This window comes from Gossypium arboreum, chromosome 13 (genome assembly GCF_025698485.1).
Source record: "Gossypium arboreum isolate Shixiya-1 chromosome 13, ASM2569848v2, whole genome shotgun sequence".
In the NCBI taxonomy this organism is placed as follows: domain Eukaryota; kingdom Viridiplantae; phylum Streptophyta; class Magnoliopsida; order Malvales; family Malvaceae; genus Gossypium; species Gossypium arboreum.
Window position 1 is genome coordinate 114,138,620 of NC_069082.1, and position 22,649 is coordinate 114,161,268.

Consider the following 22,649-nt stretch of genomic DNA (forward strand, 5'->3'; position numbering starts at 1 on the left):
ATAATTCAAATTTGACATAGTAAATTTTCTTCTCCTTTGCCAGTGGTTTTTTCCCTAAAGGGTTTCCACGTAAAAATTTGTGTGTTCTTTATTTTATTTTATTTTTTCACACTAATGTTGGTAAAGAGGATTAAATAGGAAAAAATATCCTCACCGAAGGTATTTTTCTTAATTGAATCTTAAAGCTCAATGGAAAACCACAGTCGCAAGGCAATAGAAATGCCTCGACTGAATCAAAACATTATTATCCAAACAGACAATTGTGGTGCGTTTGGAGTTTGGGGTTTGTGATTTGGGATTTGAAGTTTGGGGTTTGGGGTTTAGAGTTTGGAGATTGGGGAATCTCAACTTATCGGAGCTAAAGGAGCATCTAAAGAAGCCTAACTTAGGGAAAAGAGTATTGTTTAGATATTAATTTTTGGGTTAAGCGTTTTTTTAAAATAGACTTAATGGTTTAACTAATGATTTGATTAACGAAAGTACCAACTTGGAAAAAAAATAGTTTAGTACCATTTGTGACAAATAAAATTTAAATATTAAGATGAAAAAAAGAGCACAATTTAAGTACTAATTTGTGGATTAAGCAAACCATAATCCTTATTCTTTGCGTTCTAGACCTCTTCTAACACGAACTCCAAACTCAAGAAATTATTATGTGGGGAAAAATATTATATGGGTTATACTCCATAGCTCTTTATTACAAGAAACATGAGAAATTATTTGTCATAAAAAGATTATACGTGTTATAGCTATTCGTTAAGTAGTCCTAAGGTCTCACACCCTAAGATAGAGCCCACACCATTAAAAAAGTTTAAAGGGTATCACGGTTATTCTAATAAAAATACCGTAAAATCAATTACAATCTCATTCTAAACTCATCAAGTCACATTGGGCTCCGGCTCAGACTCGGACAAAGCCTTTTTCAATACTACGCAATATAAAATTAATTGCTAAAACTCTATTCTAATACCATCTCAACATTCTCGGACCACTAAACCTAGCAGCTCTGGTGTGCCCGTTCCTAGGTAACTTCAATGTTATAACAATATGAAAACCTGGTTTTCCCCTCTGGACCATCCACCAACCTGGTTTTTGGATTCTCGACTCCAGCTGTTTCATCGCGGTGTTCTGCTTTCAAATGTCTTAGCTAAAACTACCATCATCTTTTTTCCTTTTTTCTTTGATGCTCGTTGCCCGCCTTCACTTCGCCTCACCAGTACTTACTACTTACTGCCTACTTAGCTTTACCAGGTCTGGGGATTCCATTAATTGATGGGTTTCTTTAGTTCTCCTTGGTGGTTTGGATGGCTCTTTTTATGCCCAATAGTTCTTTTGTGGCATGTTTCACAGCTCTTGTCTCCAACCTCAAAATGGGGAACTCAGCCACTGCAGGGTCTATCTTCTCAGGGTATTTTATAGCTCAATATAGGATGCCAAGTTACTGTATTTTCATACATTATACTAGTTTGTTTGTTCAAGTTATTGAAATAATTTGAAGGAAAAAAAATGCAATAGTATAATTTAAATATAAACTGTATTTTGCTAGTTCAAAGGGAATAGATTTCGTTATTGTTTTTATCGAAATGTATCACTGCAAATATTATTGGCATAATATAATATAAATCTTATTTAGTTAATTTGAAAGGATTATTTATGTATACAAGCCTTATTTTGGTTAATTGGAACGGTTTTTTATTTGTACATCTAAAATGGTAAGTAAAAATACAATAATAATAAGGCAATTACAAAAGCGAAGTGGAAAGAGAGAAGAAGTACAAATGACATGACATATAAACTTACATGGAAGAATTTTCTTATTTTTATTTTTATTTTTTTCCGCCATTGCCATCTGTTACATTATGGAGCACTATTCGGGTTTTCCAAAGCCTCTTCAGTTTTAAAACTGGGGGCTTCCTTTATATTTTAAACTGATGAAGCCAAATGCAAAAAGGAAGCCTGTTTTGTTTTTTTTTTTTTTTAATATCTATATATTAAGATTCTCTCTCTCTCTCTCTCTCTCTCTCTCTCTCTCTTTTTTCTTTTTGTTTTTTTAGATGAATATATTTCAGTTTTTCAGCTCTTCAACCCTAAATTGAAGTTTGTTCTTCTTTTGCATGTTGATCAGGACATGCATTATAAAGGTGAGCTCTATTTTTTTTTTGATAAAATTTTGAAATTTTGGGCGTTTGGCATTGGATTTCTGGGTTTTGATCTGAATCTTGTTTGCTTTTCTGGGTCCTGGAAGGATTTTCATTTCAGTTTGCATTTCCGGTTATGTTTTTTAATTAGTTCAGGTTATATATGTTTGATATGTATAATAAATTGGGATGAAAAATGAACAATTTTAGCTAAAACGTAAAAGAAATTCAAGTTTAATTGCAACCATAGTTTTTTAATTTTCATCAATTTCTTTTGAGGCAGGTGAAATTAGGAAGGGTTCAATGATGTTCTTATAAGATAGACATTGTTAATTTTTATTAGAGGAAAGCGGGCTGCAGATACTGAGAATGAGCATTTTGATTTTCTACTTGCCAGTGCAAGTACATTTATCTATTGATTGTGTTCTGAATTTGGATTTTTGTTCTGGTGAGAGTATGAGTATTTCGATTTTCTTTATTTTCTGTTTCTTTTGTGATGGCTTGTTTTCGCATGAGCTGAAAGTAGCAGTTGTTAGTTTTGAAATGTAGGCAAATATACTGTTTCATAATTCCATGCATGATAATGGTGATAATGATCCAATATTTCTGTTATATCTGGCTAGAAAAAGTGAAAAAGAAAGGAAAAGACATCCAAGTATAAAGTTGGAGTTGAACTTCTTTGTGTCAAATTGAATCATCCCGCATTTTTTGCGGTCACTTGGTCACTGAAAGAAGTTTGTCGCTTTATCAATCTTCTACATCTAGTTTCGTTTTGAGTAGAAAGAAAAGAAGAGAGATGCCGATTGGGGAAGGCTTTAAAAGCTTTCATGAAAGAGTATATAGTTTAAACTGTATATTAAGTTAATAATACAGTTAAACTTTTGAAATCTTTAAGTTCATAATACATGAAAAAGCTTTAAGAAGCCTTCAATGGAATGATTTGCATATTTTTAGAAGTCATTTGAAATCTTTATGTATGTCACATTGATAACCAGTACGGTGCTGCCACATTCCATATTGGGAGATAATGGACCCTATGGAAACTTAAAAATAATTGGTATTGATTGAGTGCTATCATCATTCATATAAATATCAACTGCTATCAAACAAGTGGAAAGGTAGGTGCATTTATAACTTTTTCTTTGAAGCCTGTGTCACTTGACAGTTATATTTCTGTTACAGGCAACGTGATCTCCACATTTGGCATATCCAAAGAGAGAGAGACACGTGTTAATGTTTCCGAACCCATCATTTTAATTTAACAAAAATTTTTGCCACTTCTTCTGGTTTTAATCTTGTGCATATGACATGGAGAAGTCAAGGAGGAATTAGGTTATGGCTAATCATTATCTATGTATACTTTGATGGTTTGTTGATCCCTATGCTGCCTGGTGGAATGCAATCATTCCTCAAGCATAGCTGTATCTTTACTGCATGTCTATTGGAGCTCATACACTTTCCTTTTTTTGTGGTTATATGGACTCATCAGCAAAAGAGTCTTCTATAAGTGGAGTCTTTGCATACCACTGGAAGTGGATGGGATCCTACTTTGCTTGGTCTTGTGTTAAAGGTTAGTTGATGGTGCCATTGACAAACATATTTTAAAAGTAAGAACAAGATGGGGGGGAAATAATGTTGTTTACTTATTTATTTTTGTTTGTTGTTTTTTTTCCGCGTGCCTTAGCTATTGTTACTTTTCTCTTTATTGCACTGGTGTTCTGAAAAGACATACTGTTTGCTGATACCATGAAGCCTTTAGTTCATTTGAGAATGTATCAATGTACGTTTCCCTCTCTTCTTTTTTTTCTAAAAGCACACATAAGAAAGAGCAAAGAATGCAGATTACTTAAGGAGTTCATGTTTTCAATTAGTGATTTGGCATTACTCTGGTTATAGCTAGTCATAAATCTGATATCCAAATGGTTATGGCAAGGGAAAACCCTGTCTTTGGAAATAACAATTTTAATATTTCATCCGAACATCATGGTCTGCAACTAGTTGGTGGCAGTCTGTTGTTCTTAACCTCTTTCATCTTTTGTATCTATATATTTTTTCTTGAAAAGTCTTTTTATTCTTTAAAATAGAAAACATGAATGGTTCTATTGATGTTGTTGTTGTTAAAATTTCTAGATGTTACATAACTTATTCTAAGGCAAGATCGGGATTTTTATGTAATTTGATACCAAAAAAATGCAGTAGTACAGAAATGAACGCCGTTAGGTTATGTGTTCGGATGTGAGTCTGCATGAAAGAGAGAGAGATTCCATTCATGTCAATTTGACATTTAGTTATTTCATCGCCCTCCTACTTGTGATAGTTTTAGCCAAGATTAAGCCAAAATAACCCAGTTGAACCTTTCCAAATGTTCTTTATCCCCCAGCTATGAAGATGAGACGTTCATATTTTCTCATTGGAACCTTATTTTATTAATGGAAAAGTTAGGGTTTTGAACATTTTAATGGTTATCGTTCAATGTATTATAGTGCACTTTGAGTATCCAGGGAGGACAATTTTGGTAGTTTTCTTTGCTATTGTCTCTTATGATTCTTTTATTTAAAATATTAACATCTAAACTACAATGTGTTTTTAGGTTGTTTGTCTATTTTATTTTTCTTTATGATTTATTTTATTTGGTTATTTATGGCTTGCTTTATTCAGTTTTTATGCTTTTGTCTTCATTGACTTTAATGTTCATTTATGTTACCGCTTTATTGCAGAATTAGCAAATCTAGTCATACTCTCAATTTTTAATATTCGTTTTTAATGTTTTAGGATTGTTTAGGTTTTACAATTATTTAAGCATTTATTATGAAGGACAATATCTAATGCCTGATCTTATTGTTTGGCATATAGATCAGTCAAAGCGGGAATGCATTTGACGGAGATGTCGTTCAGTACATATTTTGAAGATATGCATGATGATGGTTTTGAGGGGTCACATGATGACCACAGTATTTCTACAGAAGTTTTCTCTAAAAATGATACTGGCAGAATAAGTAAAAGGTGCCTTGTTACTGGAGCTACTAATTTCAAGGGTATCAAGAGTCCAGAAGCATCACTATGTTCTTACAGTGCAAGCTCAGCTGTAACAAGCCTTTCTTGCTCAAAAACTTTATGCCAGGAGGTTTCCAATTTAGCAAATGACAATTGTGGTTGGGTTTCTGCATTAGGGAGCTTTCCTGAAAGATATGCTCTGGCTGAGAGAGATGACCAGAATGCGAGTTTCAAGCGTATGAAGCTTTCCACTGGTGAAGTTTCCAGGGGCGAAGCACAAAAGAAAAAGGCATTGAGTGCACCATTGCAGCAGAAGGAAATAGTTAGTGGCTTGTCCTCGACACCTACAAATTCTGTTTGCCAGAGAGTTATGCCTTATTTAGTTGAATCATCTGCTGTAGAAACGGAAAAAGGTGCTGAAATGGAAGATGTAGATGTTACTAAGTCCAGAATACAAGACTCAGGTGCGAGTGAAGGAAAAGAAGTGGTAGTAGGTATAGCTATAGCTTCACCTGTCTCCGAGGAGAGTTTTGCATCAAAGGTTGTTGTTTCTAGCCCGGAAACTGCTTTGGTAAAGTTTGAGTCTCCTTTATGTACTCAGGAAAGATTTAATTTATGCCAATCATTTGGAGTGGACGGTTCTAATATTTCTGGGGCAACAGTGTCTAAGAAGGATCCCCGTCCTCTTCTGCAGAGCCATGTTTTTCACGTACTAAAAGGAGCAGGCTGGTCTATTGAGAGAAAGAAAAGGCCCAGTAGGAGTTATATGGATACAGTTTATAGATCACCTGAGGGGAGGCTATTTCGTGAATTCCCTAAAGTTTGGAGATTTTGTGGCGAGGTTTTGTTGGCTGATAAATACGACTTCATGCTGGAAAATGATGGTAAGAAATGGACTGACATGATCCAGTTCTGGTCTGATCTCTTAGAGACATTGTTGAATATCGAGAAAGAAATTAACCGAACAAACCTTTCTAATGCATTGGCTCTACATTGGACTCTATTAGATCCCTTTGTAACTGTTGTATTTATTAATAGGAAGATTGGTTCTTTAAGAAAGGGAGATGAGGTTAAAGCAGGAAGAAGTTTAGTTATTGAAAAGAACAAGAAAAATGATACTGTTTTGGCACACAGGAAAAAAGTTACTATGAGAAAGTTCTGTTCTCAGGGAATGATGCCAACTCAGCATTGTGATTCTTCTCTGGCCGCTAAAAGTTCATTGACAGTTCCCAAGAGGAGCTATGATTCCTCTGAGGAGCTCTCTGGCAATGGAAGTTTGTCAAAATTCTATGGTAAAATGAGTAGTGGGGCAGTAAAATGTCTAAAAGATGTATCTAATATGACTGACCAAGAAGGTTCGTATTTGGTAGATACTGCGAACAGGTTAGAAACTTTTGGTTGCGAGTTCAAAGGTTTGCATATTGTTTCATCACATGCTTGTGGATCGGATAACACATACGGTCAGCTAGTTAGTTCTCAATTTATTTATCCTGTTGCTTCTGGAGATGTTACCAACATGCTTCATGGTTTCAAATCTGTTTCCCCTCACCAAGATAGCAACACAATATCTCCAAGCTTTGGTAAACAAATGTCTTTATGTAATGGAGAAACTCTTAATGAGGTTCCAGGAGATGTATCGTTTGATTCTCAGGAGGAAAAAGATAAAACATCTGGAGCTCTAGATGCTGGCAATGTCAGAAATTTTCCACAGCATTTACTGGATGACCATCGAAGCTACCCTAGTGATAGCCTGATTCAGTCTGGGGATGGTGAAGATCAGTTTGAGAAGTCTGCTGAAGCTCTGAAGTTTGAAACAAACAATGAAAACTGTGCACAAAATGCTATTTTGAAAAAGAAGGCACGCAGGAGATCTAGAAAGATATCTGAAATAAGTTTGACCACATCATATCAAAGTGATGTTCTATGTTCTTATACTCCTGATATGAGTGAACAAGATATTGACTCATGCCAGGCTGACTTAAATTCAAAGGAGATCCAAAAATCATTTGAAACCAAGGGAAGCCTACAAAAGTCCTCATCTCCTGGGCCTTCCCAATGTCAAGTGGAGAAAAGAGGCTCAAATTTTAAGAGGATTTGTTGCAATCGTGATGGTTCTGAAAGTAGAAAGAAGAAATCAACTGAATGCCAAATTGAAGATGATGACCTGCTGGTTTCTGCAATTATAAGAAACAAAGACTTAAGCTTGGGTGCCACCAGATCTAAATTGAAGGCCCCCAAAGTAAGAGCTCAGACCAAGTTCAAGAGAAAGAGGGGCCGCCCAAGGTTGCTTCCTCGAGTAAAGGGTAAAGGAAGGAAGCATGTTACTAAGATCAAGTTGAATAATGTTGGGTCCAGAACAGTGCTCTCATGGCTGATCCTAGCTGGGGTCATTTCACTGAATGATGTCATCCAATCTCGGAATCCTTATGATGATGCTATCGTTAAAGATGGCTTTGTTTCCTTGGAAGGAATAACCTGCAAGTGTTGCAACAGGGTGCTATCAGTTTCTGAGTTTAAGAACCATGCTGGATTCAAGTTTAACCGTCCCTGCTTGAATCTTTTCATGGAATCTGGTAAGCCTTTCACTTTATGTCAGCTACAAGCATGGTCTGCTGAGTACAAGACCAAAAAGAAAGGAATCCGGAAGGTGGAAGCTGACGAAAATGATCGAAATGATGATTCCTGTGGTCTATGTGGAGATGGTGGTGAACTGATTTGTTGTGACAACTGCCCTTCTACTTTTCATCTGGCTTGCCTGTCTATGCAGGTTTGTCCTTTGCTGTGTTTTCTTTTTGGGCAGTGACCCATGTGAACAGTGATTTTTTGCCCTTCTTCTAAAGTTGTGTAATATTTGCTTTCAGCATTTATGACTTAGTTTTGCTTCTGTATTCTGGAGAGAATATAGATTACTCTGACATTCTTTCCAAAGTGTGTAGCTTTGGTTTATTCTCGTTATTTTGGCTCCTAATTATTTCATTTGCTTCAATTTGTTACTTCCAGGAATTACCTGAGGGTGATTGGTATTGCTCAAATTGCACTTGTTGGATATGTGGGAATTTTGTTAATGATAAAGAGGCTTCAAATCTGTTTGATGCATTCAAATGTTCCCAGTGTGAACACAAATGTAATTCTCCTCCCTTCAGCATGTCATTTCCTCTGAAAAGATTAAATTATCTATGAAGACAGTGTGAGAAAACAGGATTTTAGATATTTTAAGAACATAGTTTAGGAGCTGTTTTAGGACAATAGTTTAGTAGTTTGATTTCTCTGATTTCTTTCCTGTTTTCTTTCATTTATTAATTCTGTTATTTAGGGGAACAATAAGTGTATATATAGGATTCCTACTATTGAATAAAGACCATTGAGTTTTCCCTCAAACGACAGACAGTATACAGTTGCCTGGCATGAATTTGGACAAATAATCTTATCTTAGATGTGAGGCAGGCTAATATTTCCTGTTTTAAAGTTTTTTTCTTGATTTTGATTTTTCAGTGAGCAAAACAAAAAAAAGTCAGTTCAAAGAAAATGTTAAGTATTCTTTGTCTATTTTGTTTCTTGAAAACATTAGAAATTGTAAATCTATTTCCACAACTTCATGTAGTAGTTTCATGAAATCATTATGGACGTTTTATATATTTACCATCTTTTTTTTTCTTTTGGTTTGTTTATTTTTTATGTCTTTGTGTATGTCTGTGTGTGTATGATGCTTCTCTGGTGATTACCGTTTCTGATTTTCTCATTATCACAATGTTTGTAAACAGATCATAAGGAATGTCTGAATGATAAATTTCAATTCAAAGAAAAGGAATCTTGGCTCTGTGGGGGAAGCTGTGAGGAGGTATTTTTGAGATTCAAGTATCTTGACTCTGATTATGTTGCAAAGGATCTATCGGATTTAGCTTATTGAAATTGCTTTCAGTATTCTTAACATGAGTTGAAGTCTTTACGCTTCTTGTACTTTGTTTTTTGTATCTGGTTATTTTAAATCAACAATTCAGTAGGTGTGGGATGGAACATCCCTTCCTCATTCCACTGCAAGATAAAGTAGAGCCAGATGGACCCAACTGCACCCTGGAAGAAAGCAGGCCTTTGAATTGGCACTTTAATTGTATTCCATAAGCTGCTTAATAAATGCTGTCTTTGCAGCTTTTTGAAGTTTCTCCCCAATAACATTTCTGCAAGGGCTTTTAAACTTTTGAATGCAAAGCCAAACAACAGTAGTGCCTACCATGCAGTGCAGGCTTAGCCTATGCACTGAATCCAGATCTTCTTATAACTCCTCTCTTTAATCAATTTTTATGGTGTAAAGAACTTGCTGAAACGATTTCATTAGGTTTAGGCTAAGCCAAACTGGGAGCGTCAGTTAAGCCCCTTCTCTAACACTTTGTTTGTCCATTTCTTTGGTTTACTTTCAAACAAATGGTAGCCGCCTAGTGTTTTTATTTTAAAGTTGGTTGGGTGACTATTTATGTCTTTTTTCTGTCTTCACTCCTTATCTCGTTTGCTAACCACTTTGGATTTTGATTTGTCCACTAGTTTAACTTTTGTTTAATTATATAGTTATTTCCATTTTTTTTAAAAGGAACAACATGTTGAATTTTTAGGCTGCATCTCAGCTTTTGAACTTGGCAAATGTATGCTATTCATGTCAACTGAAGTGTTCCATCCTGCCATTATAAAAGATCTTGGCTTTGAATGATCTGTTGTACTTTTAACTCTCACTTTATAGCCATTTCGTTAGCCTAAAAGGCAACCAGTTGCTGCATAGATGCTGACCATGATTCTTTAGAAGTTCTAATGCAAGCTTCACTGGTATTTGCAGCTATACTCAGGTCTTAGTTCTCGACTTGGCATGATTAATCACCTCCCTGATGGCTTTTCTTGGACACTTCTTAAATGTATTCATGAAGATCAAAAAGTTTACACTGCTCAATGGCTTGCCCTGAAGGCAGAATGCAACTCAAAATTGGCCGTCGCTTTGTCTATCATGGAAGAATGTTTTCAGTCTATGGTTGATCCAAGAACTGGGGTAGATATGATACCCCAACTCTTGTACAATTGGGGGTGAGACACCCAGTCTTCTTTTTTTATTGATAAGTTTCCTTTTCATCCATTATCTTCAACATTATGGGTTTGGCTTTTACACATCTACACAACATTTTCCTCCTTTTTAGTGTCATCCAGTTCTTAGACATGTTTCATTCTACCCTGCTCATTATTTTTTATTTCCTGCTTGCAAGGCTGCTTATGATTTGTGATCCTTTTGTTGTTTAAATGATCAGGTCAGATTTTGCACGCCTTAATTTTTTTGGATTTTATTCTCTCGTCTTGGAGAAGGATGACGTGCTGATATCTGTAGCATCCATCAGGTAGTATTGATGTTCTTCGGACGTACTTAATATTTCAATAATTTCTTGAACAACTGTAAACAACTCGGTATGCTATGTTATCCCTTGTTCCTTTCCGAATGTAATATGCATTAAAGCTTTTACGAGGAATACCTTTTTTTTCTAGATATATATTTCTTGGTGTCTGAATGGTTAGCATCTATAGTATTTTGTTATGATGGTTTAAGAAATAGGATGCATTTTGGAGTCAAAGGATACAATTATAAACAAGTTTACTGGAATTCTTTACCTGGCAAAAGTATGGTTATCAATTATGTTGCTCTCTCTGACTCTTTATTTTTCTTGAAGCAACCATGTTTGAAGCATTATGGACATGAGTTCAAAAATACTCTTTTAAGGATATTCCAAATACGTGGAAAAGCTAAGAATAATTAAATATATTTTATATCCAGTATTTGCACCGAGTCTGTGTAACATAAGCTATTAAGATAGTTTGAAATGGAAGTAACATGGGTTATTAAGATAGCTTGAGGTGAAAGTACTTTTTTAGCAAATTAAAACTTTCGAAAAAGAATCTCACATTTTCCAATTTGAATATTTTAATCTGTTTCAGACCGATTTGGTGAACAATTCTGTTTATGTTCAGTCTTTCTCTGCTCTTTGGTCTAGGATTCATGGGGTTACAGTTGCAGAGATGCCTCTCATTGCAACTTGCATAAACTATCGTCGTCAAGGAATGTGTCGACGCCTTATGAATGTTATTGAAGAGGTATTTTATGCACAACTTGTTTCTTGAATCTAACACTGTATATTGACATCATTGCTAATGGGTTTTCTGTTTTGATACTATGGGGCTGTCCACCACCTGGATCCATGCTACCTCTAGATGCTCATCTCATTCAAGGTGGAAAAGCTGGTTATAACCGCCATTCCAAACTTAGTGGAAACATGGACTAAGGGTTTTGGCTTCACACCAGTAGAGGAGGACGAAAGAAAAATGCTTAAGAAGATCAACTTGATGGTGTTTCCCGGAACGATATTGCTTAAGAAGCCCTTGTATCGAGAATCAACTGATATAGTAATTCACTCTGTAGGAGATCAACCTGTATATAAAGCCAATGCCGAAATAGGAACTGAGCTTGCCGGAGACAAGAACCTGCAAGAATCAGAAATAGATGGTATGAAGGAAATCAAAACCACTGATGCTGGCGAAGTGGTTGAAAAACCAACCTTAAGAGTTACAGAAACTACTAGATTAGGCATTTGTACAGCAGGAGAACCGGTCAATGAATATGACCAGTGCTCTGACCATAATCGTTGCTCAGCTGAGCCGGATGACAGGCTCAACGTTGGGCCGTGTCGAGAAACCCCTGCTGCAGAAATTAACTCTGCAGCCCAATTTGAGAGTTGTTGTGGTGACAATGAAGCTGGTAACGAGCCGAAAGCGGAGTTTAAGCAGCAATTAGTAGAAAAGCAGTGGTGAAATGGATTAGAAGGTAAGTGGAAAGAGAAGAATATAAACAGTAGCTGACCGGAAAGAAAATAGTTTGCAGGAACAATTTTCAGATAGCCATAATTTTTTGGGGGTTAGTTCCTAGTTTTAAGGCTTTATATTATGATTATAATTATTTGTAATGAGACAGATTTATGTGGAAGAATAGGTGGAGCCTGCAAAAGAAAGACTTGTGAATTTTGCAAAATGTTTTAAGTAGAAATAATATTATAAAAATCTGAAATCTCCAACCATTTTTCCTAAACTTGAATTTAAAATTTTAAACATTTATAATTATTTTTAATGATTTAATGCATTTGGTTCATTCAGCAAATTCTAATATTCCTTTTATTTCTAAGTATTACAAATACAAGAACAAACAAATGTAATCAAATCAGTACAAGAGATAGAACCCAGTATTATAATCGAATTTTTTAGATCTATAGAAGTGATATTTTAATTCAAATTTCAACACTAATTATATGTTTAATTTCATCAATTAAATTTGATACTGGATTCGAACTTGTATGGCTGTATAATAAGTATGAATCCCAGTATCAACCCTTTTACACCCCACTCAACACCTTCCTTAAACACTACCACACCATTTAAATTATCCTACCTTTCAAACCCTAACCGCAAGAAAGCAAGGATCCTCAAGCTTAGACCAAAACAAGGACCTTTTCGGAATAATAAGGTTTTCTATTTCTTTCTGAAATTGATAAAATAGTCTAAAAACTTTTTTTATTAAATAAAGCAAAAGTTGACTTTTATAAAAAAAATATGATAATATGTTGTTTGCTCCCTAAACTTGTTCAAAAGTACTTAGTCGATATCTAAACTCATATTTCGTTATTCAGGTTGGTTAGTAACTCCGCACTAACAACTTTAGCTTGTACTAACGTAACATTAATGACCAATCTTATAGTGACATGTGGCAACCTCTTTATATGACACGTAGTAGATATAAATTAAAAATTTAAAAATCTTTAATTTATTGACATCATTCATTATGTTTAAAGATTTTTTTAAAGAATTATTATAATTACATATAAGCAAGTGAGAAAATGTGATCCGCATATAAATGTTGAAGGTCTTTAATTTATATAATTAAAGACATTAAAACATTCCTTTCCTATGCTTAGTTACATCATTTTGCCATTGAATTTTTACAAATATTATGCAAGCAAAATGGAATTGGTTCTCATAAAAGAAGCCATTAATGTTAGCAAAATGAATTGCTTTTCGTTAAAACAACAATCAAGGTTGCTACTACTTATTTTTTATGTTTAACAATTCATGAGACAAATATATGTACCGATACACATGAAAAAACTAAATATCAAAGAAAGTTAAATCCTATTCCATTTTTAATTAAAATTTCTTGTTATTATATTTATAAGCTTGTTTGCTTTCACATAAAAATAATATTTAAAGATATTTAATATTTTTAATAGATATTTTAACATTATTTTATTGTTTAATCATCTACAGATACTTTATAGAAACTTTTCAAAATTCTGTAACACTCTCTAATTATATTTTGAATTTTAGTGTTGTTTAATCTATTAATCATGGATGTTTATCTAATGATTCATATAGTGAGTTCGAATAATAAAGTTTATTTGTTTCTTGTGAGTTGTAAAAAAAATATCTATAATTTATTTTATTTTTATTTTGTAATGAAATTTCAAAATTATCTAAAATTAAATTTCAAGTGGACCAACGTTGAACTAATTTCATTATAAAAAATTAACGTGTGCTGAAAAGAAAAAGAAGAAAACAACTGTTCCAACCATCAGAACGAGGAATCATGCTCTTAGAGAGTAGGGAAATAATAATAGTATATTCAAGAAATGCTAATTTAGATCATTCCACACTCAATCAACACATTCAAGAAACTGAAACAATGAAATGATCTTTAAGAAATAAATTAAAGAAAGAAAGAAAGAAAAAAGACAAGGCAATTAATATGCAATTAACCCTCCAAAAAAGGTACCATCTTTCCACTTAAAACTTAAATCTTCAGTATAAAGGTTTCAAGTTTAGTCTTATATCTCATTTCTAGTTATCTCAATTCAACATCCATAAATCTATTTGCATTTTATAATTTGACTAACCAAGTTCTTTCTTGTTTAACTCCTTGGAATCTTGTTTGTCATTCTCCTCTTGCAGTTGTTCCTCAACCTTTTTCTTCTGGGCTCGTAAGAGCGATTCATAATAATCAGCATGAGCCTTCATACATTTTTGTAGAGTTGAGGTTACGTACGTGTTACAGGTCTAATAGTGAAGTTAAGCTCATGGATCAACAAATAGATAAGTTCTGGGCTGGTTGACAGATGTGTTGCTTGAGAGTTTGAAGTATCAGTATTTTATTTGTTTACTTTCATTTTCACTACTACAATTTATTTCTTTTATTTCTTATTTTTAATATTTTCTAAATTCTCTTGATAGCAAGTTAATTTTATATGTTTAATGTACTTAATCTTGGTCAATTTTTGAATAGAATGCTACTAAGATTGTGATTTCTTACTTAAAATTTATCAGGGACGTAATTGGAGTGCCGAAGTCTAAAAACAAGCAAAAATAGGGCTAAATTGGAACAAAAAGCAAGTTAGGGGTTGAATTGAAAATTACAAAACTATTTTTGGGCTAATAAAAATTCAGGCTTTTGACTTTGACAAATTCTATGTTTAGAAAAATCTGATTTAGTGGATGGTTGTTAAGCAGGGTTCTAGGCGTAAATCATGTGAAATTGGTTCTTTAAGGGGTGTATATAAAGGCTCGTAATTGTGGCATTAGAACACACAATAATTTAAAAGGCAATTAGCATATTCATGTGTGAGTAGCATTTGAGCATTTTGCCATTTCTTTTCTCCTTTTTAAAATTTTTGTGCAATTGCCCTGTTGATCCCCTCCCTTCTTCACCTATTATCTTTCATTAAAATCACTCTTATAATCTAATCAAGTATGATTAATTTCATGCTCAACTAATCTCCCTTTTAGGTCGGTTATCATTCCGGTTGAGAATCGTAAACAATGAGCCCATGCTAAAACCTTACAACACGGTATTCATTATCTCTCCGGAATATGAGATAGTTACAATCATATCTTAAAGTTAATTCAATTTCAACTCAAAAAGTGTGCATTGGGTTGGAGTTGTTTGGCGTACAGTTAGAAAAATGAGTTGGTCGTCTGCCGCATTCAAGTTCCCGCGATTGGCGTGTCCAGTTGGGTACCGTCAAGGGAGATAGTGATCGGATTTAAACAACCTACGCAGTTAAGGCCGTTAATTAGAGTAGGCTCTTCTAGATCGTAAGACTAGCAAGATCTTAAATTGCGGACACGTGTTACGTGGATAGATAGTCGGTAAGGGTTGGTTTGCAGGGCGTCTCGGAATCAACTATGCAAGGAAGAGTTGGCGGTTAAGGCGTCCTTGATCGTTATAATCATCCTACCGTTTGGAAGGAAAAATTCACTTTCAAGGATTGATTCAAGTCTGGAATATACCGAGTCTAAGGCTAAAAATTTTTGCATATTTGATTATCTAATTTAATTTTGGTTATTTAATTTTATTTTTTATAATTCAACTATTATTTTATTCTATTTATTTCTATATTTTTAACCCTGATAAACTAAAACCCTCTTTATTTTATTTTTAGCACAACACATTTCAAGTTGTGGGCACAACAGCTAGCATGACTTTAGAATCTGGTCACACAAAAAACGATATTAGGAATCTTAGTCCCTGTGGGATCGACCTTGCTTCTCTATACCACTGTTTAGTTTAGTTAGAGCGTAGGAAATTTATATTTGGTGGCCTCGACAATCATCATCTCTATTATTAGAATTTGTTGAGAATTTGTTAGTTTGTTTTCGTATCGAGAATATCACTCAAGGTAAATATATGAATGCCAATAGTGAGGAAACGAGTATGTTTTTTCCCAACCAAAATTTTACTCTCTCTAGAACTCTCTATTTCTTTGGTTCTCTTTATTCAAGTTTTCTATCAATTTGGTTAAATTCTTGGTTTAATTCTTATCAAAGGTATCAAAGCCAGGTTCTTAGCAATAAAGGAGATAGTCACTACCCGAATTCAATAAGAAATTGATTAGCTGCACGCTGAGTAGCAAAGACCCAAACATACATGAAACAAATAGATGAAAAATTTGATGAAAATTTTGAGGGGATAAGTGCTCAATTGAAGAGTATTATGGAGTTATTAATTCATGGAGAGGGGAGGGATCAAATCAAACCACTATCTTTGTTATCGAAAAAAGGAAAGCATCAATGGGTTCGTCTGAACCGTTGCTATCAGTTGGACATCCTATTTATTTGGATGTTGGGATTTCGAGAACCTTCAAAAGGGAATGTCCTAAATTTAATACTGATGATTTTAAGAGCTAGAATCTCAAGCTGGAGCGGCATTTCATCTCAGAAAATGTCTTTGAGTATAACAAAGTCAGATTGGTAATGTTACACTTGGAAGGACAAGCTTTGTAGTGGCATCAATATTATGTAAAAAGCCGAGGTGATTTTGAAAATTTAATGTGAGAAATCTATATACTAGATTTGAAAGATCGCTTCGCACCAAAAGAATATGAAAACCCTGTGGCTAACTTAGTCAACGTCAAGCACACTACCTTTGTAAACCAATACCATGAAAACTTTCTCGATATACTCAATCAACTTCAACTTTCAGACTCTTATGCCTTAAGTATTTTTAATGAAAATTTAAAACCTAAAGTAGCTCAGGTCTTAAAATTGTTTCATCCAAAAACTTTAAATGAATCCTTGCATTTAACCAAGCATATAAAGAATATATTACACCAAACAACCAACCTCTTGGACATAGCTTGAAAACTTATAATTCCCCTTTACTACCTACTCCCAAAATAGCTCCAAACCCTATATTGACTACTACCAACCATCTTAAAATTCCAAGTTACCTACCAAAAAGATCACGTACCTTAAACAACAACAAATCCATCAACCATAGCAGTTACCTCTACTGAAATGGAAGAAAAAAGAAGAAAGGGTTTATGTTATTGGTGTAATGCAAAATATACTTTTGGGCAAAAGTGTATCAAATCTCAACTATACCAATTACTAACTAAGTCGAAGAAAAAGAAAGTGAAGAGAAATTTTTTTTCAGATTGTATTGACAACTCGAAAGCACTAAGTTTAGAGATTGAAAATACTGATCAACCTGTAATGTCCTTGCAAGCCATGTTAAGAATTGTGGGCTATCAAACAATAAGAATAAATGGAGTAATTAGGCAACAAGTAGTAAGTATTTTGGTAGGCTCTACAAGTACTCATAACTTCCTAGATACATTAGTAGCTAAGCGAGTTGGAATGGATGTTAAGAGGGATAATAGATTGGAGGCTACAATTATCAATGAAGGATATATGTTTACAAAGAGAAGGCGTAGTGATGTAATTTGGAGTGCTCAAGTAATACCTTTTTATGGTCCTACCACTAACAAGTTGTCGAATGGTATTAGGGGTACTATGGTTGGTGTCATTAGGCCCTATTTTATCAGATTTTAAGAATCTTAATATGTAGTTCAAACTAAGTAATCAATGGCACACTTTATGAGGTGTGCAAGAATTGGCTTTTACCGTTTTATATATAAAAAAAAAGCTTTTAAATTGGTGTTACAAATGTTATTAACTAAAATGCTAGTTCCTCGTACATATGTCCTAACATCCAAAAATCATTTTCGTCATTATTGGGGGTTTTTGAGGCATTGAAAGAGAGGCAACATGTTGATATTCAAGGGTTACTTAAGGAATACAAGGATTTATTTAAAGTTCCTATGTGCTTGTGACTACGTTTTAACATGCGTGCATCGGGGCTATGAATAAACACAAATAAAAATGTAACAATAACAGCTTTCTGCAAGTGTGACAAGTCAGTTGTAATATTTTCAAGTGTTACAATGGAACACCCAAGTATTCCAAAGATTGAACCCAAGAAATTTTGGGGGCAAAGTGATTTCTAAGCAACAAGCAAGCAAATATGAAGTCTAACTAACTACTCGTTAAGTATTATATTACAACAATTCATAATGAAGGGTAAATTACAGTAATCAGTTAGTTACCTAACACTAAGAATAGCCAAATTGTAAAATAGTCAAAATTAAGCAATTAAAAATCCAATATACAAAAATGGTTGATTGACTTCCATGTTTCTTATTAGTCTTCGGATTAGGGATCTAAAAACCTTAAACTTCTAATTGGCTTAATTTTGCCTCTCAGTCACTATTTTACCAATTTAGATGATTTAGTCTGGTTTATCTCCCGACCTTACCAAACTAACTTGGGACAACCGAATTGGTGCTCAATAGGATCTCCTCTCCATCCCACCTATCTAAGTATTCACCTAGAAGTATAAATTTTAAGTTTTAAAGTTTATTTGATTTAATCCAACTTTTACGATTTAGTCCATGTACTAACAACTAACCAAAAAAAATTTCCATCAACAAATCACAATAGATTTAGTTACCTAACACCATTTTCATATAAATAACAACCTAACACATATTCAAATCATACATTCAAATGCACATAAGATTAGGGTTAAAGAAAGCTTAGAGATTTCTTGGTGGTTGCTTGAAGAAAATGATGGTAGCAATAATGGAGGTGAGAAATACCAACAAAGTTTAGATTTTTACATTCTAAAAAGAAAATAAAGCTAAGGTATATTAAAAGCCTTGGATGAAATTGAAAATACAAAGAGAGTTTTAAGTACCAAAATACAATTAATTCAAAAGCTACAGTAAAAACTAACTAAACAAAAAACCTAGAAAAAGCTAAGAACTAAACCCTAATAATGGTGAAGAAGACTAACTACTAAACTTAAAAGATGATAGAAAAGTAAAGACAAAATTAGCTCATTTAGTTATCAACCAAAAGTGGCTTTTAACATTTGATTACAACCCAAAAAAGTTGACAAGAATGCTCTTAGAAACTGTGTTTTGATTGGAGATGGTGTTGGACAAAAGACTACCCCTACAGCTATTTTTTCCTCGTCAAGCAGCAATGTCACGACACCCATTAGTCAGTGTCGCGACATCACTGGATTTGGCCTCAATTTCTTCACTTTAACACCTTTAGGGATATTACTACTTCAGAGGCTTGGTATCGCAATGTTGGCTCAATGTTACGACATCCTACCCTTGGTATTATGACTCCCAGTATAGTAAGCTCCATGTTAATTTTACATTGAAATTTTGCATCCTCAAGGTGAAAGGGCTTGGTGTCATGGCTTTCATGGCATCAGTTTCGTGACACCCACTCTAAATGATGTTTTCCTCAAGGTTGGACCATTATTGTCTCCTTAAACTAACCCAATCACATTATTAAGTTCCTCATGACATCGTTTGGCCAATTTGGGTCTCAAAAGGGACAAAACTAAACAAAAATGTTTATTAATTATTAAAGCTAAATATTGAAAAAAACATATAAAAGATATTTAAATTGCTTGAGAATAAGCTCTGCGAGTGTATTGGAGAGCCTAATTTGATGTTCCAAATTATGACAGATCAACTTGCCTCTTAAGAGACCACATGACCACAAAATACCTCTTAAGGATGAAAATCAAGTTGTTTGAATTAAACCTTATAAGTATCTGACAGCTCAAAAATATCAAGATTGAGAAATTGGTAAAAGAAATTATGAAAAATTGAGTTATAAGAGATTGTACCAGTTAATTTGCCTCTTATGTAGTCATGGTTAAGAAAAAAAATGGTACTTGGAGATTCTGTGTTGACTATAAACAACTGAACTAACTTATTTTCAAGGATAAGTTTCCTATTCCTCTCATTGACGACCTCCTTGATGAATTGGTGCATGTGGTGTATTTCACTAATTTGGATTTAAGGGTTGAGTATTATCAAATCAGAATGTTTAAGGACGATATTCACAAAATGACTTTCTGAACCTATGAAGGACATTATGAGTTTTTGGTAATGCCTTTTGGCCTCACAAACGCTTGATCTACCGTAATTTGATATGTCAAATTAGACTTTCTTGAGTAGTTTACAAGTATTTTTAATACATTTTATCAATTATTAGATTTTAGTAAGAATGATAGATTTTCTTATATTTTACCTCTTTTAAGACCTAAATTGGCAAAAGTATGCCATTGAAAGTTGAATGATTGATTTGAGCTTATGTAGGGAGATAACGGCAACCAAACCCTAAGAAAAGTTGCATCTAACGTGAGTGTTCTATTGTAACACTTATAAACATTACAATTGGCCTATTACACTTGCAGTAAAGCCGCTTTTAAATTACTAAATTGTGTTTTGATTCATAACCCTAGTACACGCACGTCGAGGCACGGTCAAGTTGTTGGCATCATTGTCAGGGATTGTAACGGTGTAAATATGTAGTCAAGTTAGTTATTTTTGAGGCAATATTAGTTGAAAGACAAGAAAATTAGATAGTGCTTTTTATTTCATTGTATATTATTTTATTTTTTTATTTTAATTTAACTTGTTGAAGATTTAGCTTATTCATGGTTAATAACAATGGGTATAGGTGGTCAAGTGACCAATAAAACTATGAAGAATAGTTGAGTTCGGTGGATGGACATTTGACAAGCCATTGGAGTTATTATGGTGATCATAGATGTCATGAGAATTCATACAATTAACCTCATGGGTCGTATAGGTATGCAGATGGTGCGAATAGCTACAACCCCAAATGGTCGACTAGTTATCCGAAGCAAGATCATATTCTCCATATAACTATCCGAAAAGTAATATAGAGAGTGACGAGTACATAGAAAACCCATCTCTTGCTACACGGGTTGGAATGTTGGAGGAGAGCATGCCTTTATGCTAAGCTACCATGTCTTCCAAGTTCAATACTTTAGATCTAATATTGGAAGTCTTCCAATGTCGAGCCATAATGAACACTCCAATGGAAAATTTCGAGCATGATTTTCCTAAGCTCGAGGATGAGGGTCACTCAACCGTTATTGAGCATGGTGAGTTGAACATGAGTGTTTAACAAGAGTTCAGAGTTAGAGAAAATGACGAGATTGTGAGAAGCAAATATGGCGTCTTCACTCCTATTGACATAAAAGTAGGAGGAGTAGAGCTAGATGTAGAGTGTAGTAGCCAATTTTGGCCTAAAAGAACCCAAACCAAATAAACAAAAAAACAGTCCAATACATGGCCCAAAATTAAGACAAAACCTACCCACACCCAATTTACATCAAACCCTAGCCCAAATAATAGCCCACTTACTTAAGATTTTCAGCAGCAAACCCTTCCCCAAGATGCAGCCGCCGCATGCTTTCAGCCACCGCCGCTCGGGGCACCAACCACTGACCTTCCACGCGTCACGTCACCTGCAAAAAGAGATCCACACGCAAAGTAATAGGAAACAACAAAGAAAACGACAAGAAATAGCAGAAAACAAAACAAATATGGACAAAAACAGATCTTATATCTGGTTATAAAGCTTCGAACTTTAGCCTTGTATTGTTTTTTTACGCGCATTAAGCAATAAAAACAGCGAAAGAACCAAAAAGGTTGATTTTTTTTATCTCCATTTTCGTTTTAAATTCTGAGTTCATTTACTATGTTTTCTTTTTCTTTTTAATTATTTTTATACGAAAATAGACAAAAGTAAAAAAGGAGGAAAGGGAACTTACCGATCTACTCCGTGGTTGCGCCATTAGGACCTCCTCCTCTGTTGCCGGATTCGAGCCCAAAAGGGGAAGAGGGGTCTTCTCTTCTCGATCCTTTCGGGGCTAAAAAGGGGGGACTTCGTGCGCGTTTAAATAGGGGCTAAAGAGCCCATTGTCGCACCTCCGACCACCGCTTATGGCGGCCGATGCGGAGCTGAATTGCTACCTCGGTGACCGGAGGAAAAGGAGAAGGGAGAGAGAGCAGGAAGGCTCTCTGCCTTTTTTTTGAAAGAAAATGAAGTTAAAAAAAAATAAAAATTTTTGGCTTTAATAGCCATGCAAAACACTTCCGTTTTGCACACACACACATACCCCCCCACGCCTCAAAACGACGCTGTTTAGGGGGGGAACCCGTGTGTTTTGGACCTATGGGCTATTTGCGCGATCGGTCCCTCCAGGTTTCAGCGCGATTTAAATGGGCCCGTCGCTTCATTTTTTTACTCGGATTTTCCCTTTAATTTTATTCAGATTTTGATTTAGTCCTTTTTAAATACTTGCATCTATTTTTTATTCGAATTTGGACCCTAAATTTTCATTTTTATTTGTAATTTTCCCCTTTTTTCCTATAAATCTAGACTTTTTATTTATTTATTCATCTTAAACTGTTTTTATTTATCTTAAATTTCATATATTATATTGTTTTAAATTGCTTTAGATATATTATTTCATGCACTATACACTTTAAATTGTTTTATCCATTGTTTATTTTGAATCATTATATGTATTATCCATTCTAAATTGTTTTATTATGTATTTTAATTTTTTTTGTATATTATTACTTCCAAATTCTTATATGTGTTATCTGTTTTTATATATACCCTTTCTAAATGTTTTTATATTACTTATTTTAGATTTATTGCTACATAATATTCATTTTAAACTTATTTCTATTATTTATCTTAAATTATCTTACATATCATTTATTTTAAACTTTTTTGAGAGGTCATTTTGAATTATTATATACATGT

At 34.1% G+C, this 22,649-nt stretch overlaps 1 protein-coding gene across 2 annotated transcripts; it reads left to right on the forward strand.

Annotated features, from left to right (window-relative positions):
* The first annotated feature begins 897 nt into the window (after positions 1–897).
* LOC108464283 (increased DNA methylation 1-like) lies at positions 898–12,209 on the forward strand. Of its 2 annotated transcripts, XM_053024315.1 has the most exons (9): positions 898–2,141; positions 3,628–3,708; positions 4,992–7,899; positions 8,133–8,256; positions 8,894–8,970; positions 9,955–10,196; positions 10,415–10,501; positions 11,150–11,249; positions 11,367–12,209. In XM_053024315.1, the coding sequence occupies exons 3-9, from the start codon at positions 5,008–5,010 to the stop codon at positions 11,961–11,963; spliced, it is 4,119 nt and encodes a 1,372-aa protein (XP_052880275.1). In that variant the 5' UTR covers positions 898–2,141; positions 3,628–3,708; positions 4,992–5,007; the 3' UTR covers positions 11,964–12,209. The 2 variants fall into 2 exon arrangements, with proteins under 2 accessions (XP_052880275.1, XP_017619975.1); XM_017764486.2 differs by lacking the exon at positions 3,628–3,708 and having other exon boundaries at positions 899–2,141.
* The last annotated feature ends 10,440 nt before the right edge of the window (positions 12,210–22,649 follow it).

Excerpts from the sequence above, each read along its gene's own strand:
- LOC108464283 (XM_053024315.1), top strand. The coding sequence starts at position 5,008 with ATGCATTTGACGGAGATGTCGTTCAGTACATATTTTGAAGATATGCAT. Across the intron at positions 8,257-8,893 it reads TTCCCAGTGTGAACACAAAT|ATCATAAGGAATGTCTGAAT; the intron begins GTAATTCTCCTC and ends GTTTGTAAACAG. Across the intron at positions 10,502-11,149 it reads ATATCTGTAGCATCCATCAG|GATTCATGGGGTTACAGTTG; the intron begins GTAGTATTGATG and ends TCTTTGGTCTAG.